Source organism: Otolemur garnettii, unplaced genomic scaffold, assembly GCF_000181295.1.
Source record: "Otolemur garnettii isolate 467f Iridium unplaced genomic scaffold, OtoGar3 scaffold00269, whole genome shotgun sequence".
Lineage (NCBI taxonomy): Eukaryota > Metazoa > Chordata > Mammalia > Primates > Galagidae > Otolemur > Otolemur garnettii.
The window spans coordinates 1,005,595-1,016,498 of NW_003852664.1; the positions used below are offsets into that span (position 1 = coordinate 1,005,595).

Here is a 10,904-nt window from a genome sequence, read left to right on the forward strand (position 1 = left end):
CTTTGGGAGTCTGTTATCATTCTTAACATAATCCTGCTTTCCTCTCTCAGTCCCAGTGACTAAGGCATTAAACTTTGTCATGATCTTTCAGGTCTCTTTTGGAGAAAAAAAAAATGCAAATATATGTAAAAGTGGTTCAGATAAGATTTATTGCAAAACATTACCCCATGTGTTAAGAATAATCTAAAACTATGTTACTTGTCTTTTCAGCAATGGGCACGAAACTCTTGTTTTTGGTTGCTGCTGTTGGTTACTTGCCTGTTTTGGCCAAAAGTGTATGTAAGCATTATATGTTTCATACTTAACTTTCTAGACAAAGATAAAAATTAACTCCTTGAACAGAGGTCACTATGTTCCAGGCTCTATTGTGAGGACACTACACCTGTTATTCCTCTACTTCTCATAATAACCCTTTGAGGCAAGTATTATTCTTCATACTATATCATAGAAGGGAGAGCCAATGAATAGGAAGGTCAATCCCTATGGCCAAGGTCAGATGACCAGGAGGTGGCAGAGTGTGAAATTATACTCAATCAGTGTAGCTCCATGGGTCCATGCCTTTCATCTTATCCTCTCTGGATAATGCAAAAATAGATGAGAATGTAAGGCAGAAACTACTTCTTTACAACCTATCCATGAATTTTTAATGAACAAATGGGGGGAAAAAAAACCACACACACAAGTTGGTTTTGCTCTCAGAAAGGTAAATATGTCATCATACCCTGATTGAGCTATATAATTTGTCTTTACAACCAGAATTTAACACATAAAATTAAGTATAAAATGAAAAGGTCCCAACAGCAAAGAGGGACATTCGGGGTTGTTAACAATGGAATTGACAGTTGATGCCTAAATCTCACTACTTATTAAAAACAAAAACTTCAATAATCACAAAATAGAAATACAATACTCAATGGGGCAGTAATGAGTAGGTCCCTAAGATTTTATGATCAGCCAATGATACTCACCCCTAAATAACCTCAATAATATAAAGAAAATATTACATACTTTAATTTTCCCAAAATATTTTTATGACAAGCTGAAGTCAATAGTTTTGGTACAGATAATGAGTGATTTTATATTTTCATAGACCAGATAAGAGAAGCCAAAAGTGACAGGCACCTAACATTATTGGTGAAAAAAATCCATTTGCATTAAGCTATTAGGGTGATGGTTTGGTGTTCAGGTCCTATTATTCCCACCTCTTCACCAAAGAGAGTCTAGGTAGCACTCTTGTCTAATACCTAAGAATTCCATAGTAAGCTGGAATTAGTACCTTGACGAAGCCTTTCCTTGCTTCACTCTTATCCTCTGACCACCTTACTCCCCCAGCATAGAAGGGTGACTCTTATCCTTCACAATTGGAAAAGTTAACCAGAAGCATAGCTGCTATTCCAAAGGAAAGCAGACAGTCTGAAACATACATTTGTCCGCCAGACCTAGTACTAGGTTGACTGGCCACTTAGCCCAAGTTCTGGGAGACAGCTTGACCTAGGCTGCTGTGTTAAATAAAGAAGGAATCAGCATAACAAGTTAAAAACCCAGAGCAAAATGTAGATAGGTGGAATTCCTCCCATTCAAGGGGATCAAAACTTGATCCATTTACTGCCCAGGAATCCAATAGAAAAGGTATTTGTATTCTATAATAGGATTACCAGAACAATGACATATCTTTTATAGAGTATTTTCTGCAATAAAGGCTTGAGAATTTTTAATTAAAATAAGAAAACAAGACAAATTAAGCCCCAAACATAAATTTAAAAAATTTAAATTTTGAATCCCAATTAAATTAAATAATGTGTTCCAATTTAACCAACAAAAATGACTGGCTGCTTTCTTATTTTCAGTCTCCAGGTGAAAAGTAAATAGAATAACGACCCAGCCTGAATCTTATTTTAAACTTCCTCCAATGTCAATTTGCTGGGAGACTAAACATCTAATCAAACAGATCTCACTTTACTACTATGGAGTATATAGTAATCCGGCTGTCTGCCAGAGTTTAGCACTGTCAACATTTTGTATGGGATAATTTTTTACACAAAAATACCTTTGGAGGAAAAGTATGGGGAGTTAAGACCAGATAACAGACAGGCCCAATCTTGTCTGAGGTCATAAGAGACTTTAGATCAGGAGAACAAGTCAGCCATGCATGCTGAAAGGGAATCCTATCGCAGATACAGAACTGAGCAGACACTCTAAAACAGGAAAGAAACAGGCACACTGGGATAATGACAAGAAAATCAGTGTAACGATAACAGAGAGAACCAGGGGAACATATCCTAAATAGAGGCTGAGAAATAATCATGGCCTTCAAAGGCCCTGGGAAAGGTTTAGTTCATCTTTCTACAAATTGTAAACTGCAGAAGAAAAGTGACTTTATTGTGTCTGTTATTTTGAAATTTGACTCTGGTTGAGGGATTGGAAACAGATTAAGAAAAGAAGGGGTTGGTGAGGAGAGAAAATCTTGAGGTACTAAAGCACTAGTGCATTCTCGAAAGCCAGTAGAAGGCAGCCAGGCAGTAGTCAGTCCAGGTAAGGGAAGAGAAATCTGAGCGGTAAGAGGAAGAGAGTGTATTGCCCCATACACCAAGAGAATTGCTATAATGAAAGCCTGAACAAAGGAGTTGTGAGCCGTTAGACCAAGTAGGATAAAGTCATTAAAACAGTATTGGATATACAAACTGAGTTTGTCAGAGATCTTAACGGGAGTTGTTATAACGTGTAGTTTCTCAACCTTAGCACTATCAACATTTTGTATGGGATAATTTTTTGTTACCAGGTGCTGTCCTGGACCTTGTAGGAATTTAGCAACAGCATTCTGGCCTCTACCCACAAGAAGGATAGCAGACTGGGCCCCCCCAACCTCATCATAACAACCACAAGTCTCTCTAGACGTTGCCTAAGGCGGCGGGGGCACCTCTGACACAGGACTGCTGGTTTAGTGTAATAATACAGGGAAAGTGAGTGGAAAATTGTAGACCGCCAGAATCGGCAACATGTTTCATAATTTTAATAAAGTAGGAGAATATATAAAATATATATACTTGTGTTACTTATAAGTATGAAATATACTTATGATGAAGTATAAGAATATTGGACGAGTGAGTGAGGTAAATGAAGAAGTGTCTGTTTCTTTGAACGTACAAGCAGCGTGCTCGTGAGTCAACACCATTGAGAAGGGCCAGAGAGCTAGAGCAGCTGAACATAAACAAAAGGAAAAAAATAAATAAATAAATAAGGTGAGATTCTGAGAAAGGTAGAAATCAGAGCAAATAACACTGGTGGAGAGTTGAGCCTTAGAAAAAATGACCCATCTCTAGTACTACAGAAAGGGAGGACAAAAAGAGGACAGATATTTGCCCATTGGTGAGCTGAGTGACAGAGCTGAAGCAGCTGACCTCTGATGGTTTCTGTTTACTGAGGGTAGTAGATAACGTCACAATCCCTTTAAAGAAGGTAGTTGTGAACAGGGGAGAACGCGAACATTCTACAACAATGTGGAGAGACACAAAATGAGTTAACCAGATAACTGACTAGAATTGATGAGCAGAATTAAGGGACAGGGTGAAGTCACTCGTGTTGACTTGGGGTGACACTAGTCTTCATCATTTTGTGCAATATTTTTCTGACAATACTCAGCTGCCAATGCGGGGCCTTGTTAGCCTTATCCAAAGTTGAAGTATTCCTAGATGGACATTTCTAGATTAAGGTGTACAAATAAGCTTTAGAATTTTAGATAGAGTTGTTCTCTAAAACGAGAGAATACAGAAAGAGGAGAAAGGAAAGACAAGAGACGCTAGTTGAGAGAATGCAGGCGGAGGAAGAAGTCGACATTTGTTTGAAGAACAGTCGGTGTGGGTTGTCCTGAGCAACTTGGAAAAACGAGAAATTCTGGTCAGGCAGGAAAATGCTTGACCAGGCAATGTGAAAGGTACGGTATTTGGGATGATTGAGTTATATGTAGTTAATGACCCACTAAGTGTGGAGATCAGGCAAGTGCAGGAGAGATTTAAAGGAGAAGGTTATCGAGGCACTAAGACATCAGGGGGTGGAGTCATCTGTGTGAATGTTAAAATCCCTCACATCGACTGCATCGATCTGAGTAGACAGGATGAGCTTATGTCTGGAGACCCAGTTGCCAGGAATATGAGGAAATGAGAAGAAAAATCATTATAGGGTGTTAGTGTTTGGGATGAGGTGGGAGAGGCAAACGCAACAGGTCTCACTGGAGCATAGGTTTTCAGAGGAATGAGGAGAGTGTAAGTGGAATCTTAGAAGTCCTCAACCTCTCTTCAAGTCCAAGTCGAACTGCAATGTCAGGAAAAAAAAAATGGCACCACAGGGGCAGTCTGGAGAGTGGTCTTCTGGATTCTACATTTATGCCCTATCCTACAACCTAAAATTACTGATGTAAAATAAACACCAACCACTCCTTTATATTAGAGCAAGATATGGTGTTGCATCCTGTTCATTCATAAAGTGTGCTGATAGCTCAGGAGGTGATTGAGGAAGAAACAGAGACACCACTAAAATTATAGCATATTAGTTTTAAGTCTTTAACAACGTATCAGGTATATGTGATGTATCACACACACTAAAGGGATGCTCTTTATAGCAGGCAATGCGAACTCCAAACACAAAGTTTTCTTCTTTGTGAGTTGCAGGATAATGTATAAGCAAGTGAAAAGAATAGTTACAAATTCTAGATTATAGGCTGAGTTTGAATTCTATTTTATACTTTCTTACATGTACTTTGTAAACATTTCATATATGAACAGGAAAATGCTACAGAATCTGAGTTAATAACAGAGTCTTTGTACTTCATAATGAACCTTTGGGTTTGGGCTCTCCCAGGCCATTAGACGGGGATTCAATTAAGTACTTTATGTAGGAAACAAGATAAGGTGGGGAAGAGAAATCCATAAGTAAAAGAGGTGATTTCAAGACATCTTTCACTATGGCTCTTATTGCCCAATAAAAAGTCCTTTGAATAGTCCAAAGAATAAATCATAAATTTGAAAAATCATAATCACAGAATAATCAATGCACTATTGTAAAAACTACTATGATGTCAGCCTAACATTCAGAAATCCTCAAAACTAGAACAGGAGTAATGGAATCTAATACACTGACACGCCATGCATTCAAAAATGCTGTATTTCTTTGTTCAATATAAACTATACATTCTCAGGCCTGGCATGGTGGCTCATATCTGTAATCTTAGCATTCTGGGAGGCCGAGGCAGGTGGATTGTCTGAGCTCACAAATTGGAGGCCAGCCTGAGCAAGAGGGAGACTCCATCTCTACTAAAAAATAGGAAAAAGCTAGGAGGGCAATGGCAGAGTGAGACTGTCTTAAAAACAAAACAAAACATAAAAAGTGAACTGTAACTTCTCATTGCCTATGGGTCTACAAATATATTTGTGATGAATTACACTTCAATAAAAAGTGAGCACTAATTAATAATTTTCTGGTAACAAGTTTCACAAACTTGTCACTGAACTGGCATCTGTACAAGAAGAAATTGTCAATGTACACAACGCCTTCAGGAGAAGAGTAGCTCCCCCAGCCAGCAACATGCTGACGATGGTAAGATCAAAGGCCAGCTCCAGCAGTGACGGCAATGAGTATGATGGTGTTCACTGAGTTTTGATTAAGTTCTACACACTTTTGATATCCTAAAAGTTTTGATTTTCACACAAAACTTGTAGCATAAAAGAAACAGAGGCCCAGAGGAGGCAGGTAACTGTCCCACGATCATATAGTTCGTCAATGAGAGAGCAACCATTCCAACTCGGGTGAGTTTCACTCTTGTACACCCTAGGACGGTGCTTCTCAGACTTCAGTGCACTTAAGAAACACCTGAAGAACTTGGTAAAGCACAGTTTCCTGTACCTCATTCTCTGATATCCCTAGACAGGATGTCAGACGTGGGGACCCCATAAGCTCCCAGCTGATGCCAATCCTGCTAGACGATAGAGCAGGATTAACAAGTTCCCCAGCCATTTCGTAGCTGCCCCCGCTGGCCAGTAGCCCAGAGGCCAAGACACTCATCTGAGGACGAAGATGTCCACATATGTATCTAGTTGAGGTTTCCAGCTAAATTAACACTGGCAAGTCTATTGCCTGATTTTGCTGCATCCCATAAAAGGTTAGAGAAATTAGCTTTCCACTACACACCAGGTGTGTTCTGTCGCAAGAAATGTAGAGAAATCTCAGGTTATGAGATGATTAGACTCTCACTTAATATCCAGCAGCATCATTCAGATGTATGGGCAACCTTAGCCTGCTTCTCAAACCCTGGACTGACTTACAGGAACAAGGGTTAGAAACAGTGCCGGCTCTGGCAGGTTATTCTAATGAACAGCTTCCTCATGTGAAGGATGTAGGGGGGGATTAAGTGAATAGAAAAAGGGTTTTGAAATGTTTATCTTGGTCATTGTAGAACTCAAAATGTTATTTGAACAAAACAGTAAAAACAATTGCTATATTAGGCATTCTTGTGTTGGAAGGTACCATATAAAACCTATTAATGGCAGACATATAAAGCTTATTAATGGCAGACCTCTTCCAGGACCTTGTTACATTTACTCATTTAATTCCCCTAGTACAATCACATCCATTTTACAAATTCTGACAGTAAGCCTCAGGGAAATTAAGTACCTTATTCAAAATCATGCGTTCCTGGGCTGGGTATAGTGGCTCATGCTTGTAATCCCAGCACTCGGGAGGCCAAGTGGGGTGATTGCCTGAGCTCACAGGTTTGAGACCAACCTAAGCCAGAGTGAAACCTCATCTCTAAAAATAGCTGAGTGTTGTGGGTCACCGATAGTCCCAGCTACTTGGGAGGCTGAGGCAACAGAATGACTTAAACCCAGGAATTTCAGGTTGCTGTGAGCTATGACACCACAGCACTCAGGGGGTGACAAAGTCAGACTCTGTCTCAAAAACAAACAAACAAACAAACCCTATGAGTTCTGGATCCTAGATTCTGGGGGAACTGGACCAGCTCCGTAGATCCTGCTCTTAATCACTTACCTCCCTTAGGAAAAACAGGCCCCAAACCCCTTAATTGCCAGATGAGAAAATAAGTGTGGATAGGAGATACAAAAAGAAGTTGACGAAAAATAAAAGATACAGCTCCATATTTCAGAGACCTTATTAGAAATGAAAGACAAATGCAAAGGAATAATTGGGAAATAACACAAGAATATGTATATTCAAGTGCTAAGCTACAAAGTTATGAAATATCAACGAGATGATAATTTAAGTGTTCCTGTAAAACTGAGAAGTATTTCAAAAGAGACAGGAGAATTGAGTTATTCCAAAATAAGACGTATATAGGTTAGAACTGATAGAATTAGCAACAGGAGATTTAAATAACAACAATAGGACTGAGCATTAAACACAACTACCAGACAGAAATTTTGTAAAAAGAATTTAAAAAGTAAAGAAAAAACGTATCTGTACATAAGATCAAACCTGCTTAAGCAGAGCCTCTTGGTGAATCCAGGATACACAGCTTTGGGACAACAGCATGAATACACATGTGCAATTTTAATGTGGGATCTATCACAGTGGGGGACTACTTCACCAGCAGTAATCAGAGCAGTCTAAACTGCAGATAATATAATGTGTTACAGGTAAGTTCCCTTCAGAAGATGAGCAGACTCCAAGATAGAGGTTAGCAGGCAGGATAGTTACAGAGACACAATCTCCAAATTCATACCTACCTGTGGAGGCAAGCAGAAAAGCAAGATTAAGCACAGGGAAGAATTGGTCTATAACGCACTCCCAGTAAGAACCTCTGCTTAACCCAGGGGAAGCTATTAATATAAAACTAGGAAAGCTCTTTTGAGTCATCCTGAACCAAGGAAAGAAGGTCTGGAATTTAAATCTATTAATATAAGCTCTTAAATGCAGGCTGCCTCAGTGAAAGGAGTAATCTGTGTTGACCTCTGCCCCTTCAGTTAGACACATCCATGAATAAAATTAATCTTTTCTTGCATAAAACAATCAAAACCTGAAAAACCGTGTTTCTTTTTTTTTAAGCAATATTTTTATTTATTATTAAATCATAGCTGTGTACATTAATGCAGTCATGAAACTTACTAAATGTAGACTATAAATGTCTTAATACAATAACTAAGAAAATGCCATGAAGGCTATGGTAACCAGTTTGATGAAAATATTTCAAATTGTATATAAAACCATGTTTGCATTCATTGCTAGGCTGACTGACTTAATTCGTGGTTTAGTAAATTCATTAACGTGAAGGGTAGATCTAGAAAACTACCACAAGATGGCAGCATATACACGTAAAATGACCTAACTATTACTATCCTTCAACTTTATACACCCAGGACAAGGTTGAAAATCTCTGAGTGTCATCCAACCATTCTAAAGAGTAACTGGATGATTTACATAAAAGCCTTCAATGAAAACAAGCTACAGCTTTTGCTGATGATGAGTGATATGAGTGATGCAAGGACACTTTTTTTTTTTTTTGCAGTTTTTGGCTGGGGTTGGGTTTGAAACCACCACCTCTGTGGCATATGGGGCCAGCGCCCTACTCCTCTGAGCCACAGATGTCACCTACAGAGCACTCTGTCACAAGCATGTATACACTGAGGTGGTGAAGAAGTGTTGGGCAGATCTTTTGTGTCATAACTACCCTTTTCCCCTTTCATCTTTACTAGAAAATAGCTGTTGCTAAGTCTACCTGGAAAAAATGCTTCAACTCCCTCACACTGAGAATAGAGACACGTACTCTGAACCAGAGTAACTGGATTCAAATTCTCTGTCATTAAATAGTAGGTGATCCTTAAAAGTTATTTAACATCTCGGTGTCTTAGCCTCTTTAGTTGCAAATGCACCTTCCTTACAGAATTGTGTAAGGTTAAAGTGACATAAAATGTACACAGAATTGGTGGCAGATGTTGGACGTGGTGTTAGCTATCGTTACGATCTATAATTTTAGATGGAAATGTGTGACTGTACTTGCTTCTAATCACAGCCGTCCTTCACTTATTGAGAATATATAGCATTGGATTTAGCATCTCACAGTTGTTGTTTAGATTATCACATTAAATCTTTTGAACAAACCTTTGTATATGAATGATAGGTCAGGTTTTACAGATGCAGAAACTGAGAATCAAGGAGATAAAATAACACGCCTGAAATAAAACCACTAAAAAATATTTGTCTGCCTTTGCTGGAAACATTTATTTAAAATCTTTTCTTTCTGCCTTAATTTCATTTTTGTTTTTTCTTTTGTGGTTTCAGTTCAAGATATTAATTAAGGGGGTATAAGTGTTTTTGCTATGTAGATACCCAGTATGATGCTTAGGACAGGGCCCTTGTTGTATGGGTCACTAGAATAATGTTCATTTACCCAGTAGATATGTTTTTATCCCACACCTACTTCCTACCCTCCTTTTTTCTTGGTTTCTTATGTCCTTTATGTCATTTTGAGTCTCTGTGTACCCATCATTTAGCTCCCACCTATAAGAGCATTGGGTGTTTGTTTTTCCATTCCAGAGATACTTCACTTAGGAAAATGGTCCCCGATTCCATCCAAGTTGCTGCAAACGATATTATTTTATTTCTTTCTTTGGCTGAGTAGTCCTCCAAATTGTATACACACCATCTGTCTTTATCCACTCATGAATTGATAGGAACCTAAGTTGATTCCACATCTTTGCAATTGTGAGGTGTGCTGTGGTAAACATTTGAGTGTCTTTTTGTTAAAATGCATTCTTTTCCCTTAGGTAGACATCATTTATCTAAGCTCTTTACTACATCAAGGATAGACACTACATTGAAAATCATTATTGAATTGTCAATTTGTGAATTCAAGTGTCAATACAATGAAGTGAAATTTTTGTCTTTCTCTTTTTATTAGAATATTTTTAAAATATCATTTTTTAGGTTATACAATTGAGGACATTGCATATCTTGGATTTTTAGAAACAATAAAATTGTGTCATAAAAATGTTAGTTAGAAAATGTGCTCCCCCACCCCTTCCACTGTAGAACTGGAGTGAAGAGGCTGCACAAAATGCCAGAACTTTTTCAAAGTATTGTGATGACGCAGGCAGCAGCCCACTTGAGAGGAGGATTACAGGTAAGTGTGTGTCTATATGACCCACATTTGGAAGAAGAAAAAGATAAGTAAAATGAAATAGAGATTGTTAAGTTATCTGGTGAGAAAAAGTTGAGTCATCTAGCATTTATTTGCACTTGCTCATACATGGCAGTAAATTGCGGCCTAATGCACTATATTATTATTATTGAACTTTAAAATTGGGGTATTTGAATTTTCAGATCTAGAATTCTAACCATCAGGAGAAAAGAGTCAAAGCTCTCAGTATGGCAGAACTATGAGGGCAGCTAGAGAACTGAAAGGTTTCCATTCTCTGTAGTTTCCTCAACTACCAGCAACAGCACCAGGGGAACTTCTTTAACTTTGGAATAGTAGGTACTAATATAGCTGAGAAGCGATTATCCACAACTCTGTGGATCTGCTCATAAAAATTTGAAATACTCAAAAGTAAGCCCATATTAAGGCATATGAATTAGTTAATTTATTGTTAGTTGCAGAAATAAAAACATTAATACTACACAGTGGACATTAATAACATTTACAAAAATTCTTTTCTATTAGAAATAATTTATAAGTACTAACGTAACTTTCACATCTACAAATTATTGGGAATCTTAGCCCAAAGCTATTAAAAAGTGAATTAACAGCATAGGTCCTCTCTGTCACAGGGTAAAAGACCACTCCTGAATGTCGTGTTCGACCAAGAGCACACACTATAAATGAATGGCTAAATAAACAAAGGTTTCTTCAAGGTCTATCCATAGTGAATACCTGTGTGTGGCTGTTTTTAAGCCACGGA

General features: G+C 38.2%; 1 protein-coding gene across 1 annotated transcript in view; it reads left to right on the forward strand.

Annotated features, from left to right (window-relative positions):
- The first annotated feature begins 212 nt into the window (after window positions 1-212).
- The window catches only part of CRISP1 (cysteine rich secretory protein 1), a 19,374-nt gene continuing 8,682 nt past the window's right edge, over window positions 213-10,904 (forward strand). Inside the window, exons 1-3 of the mRNA XM_003802980.1 lie at window positions 213-275; window positions 5,482-5,589; window positions 10,036-10,126. Of these exons, the coding sequence (XP_003803028.1) occupies window positions 213-275; window positions 5,482-5,589; window positions 10,036-10,126 (262 nt within the window). The remainder of the gene's footprint in view (window positions 276-5,481; window positions 5,590-10,035; window positions 10,127-10,904) is intronic.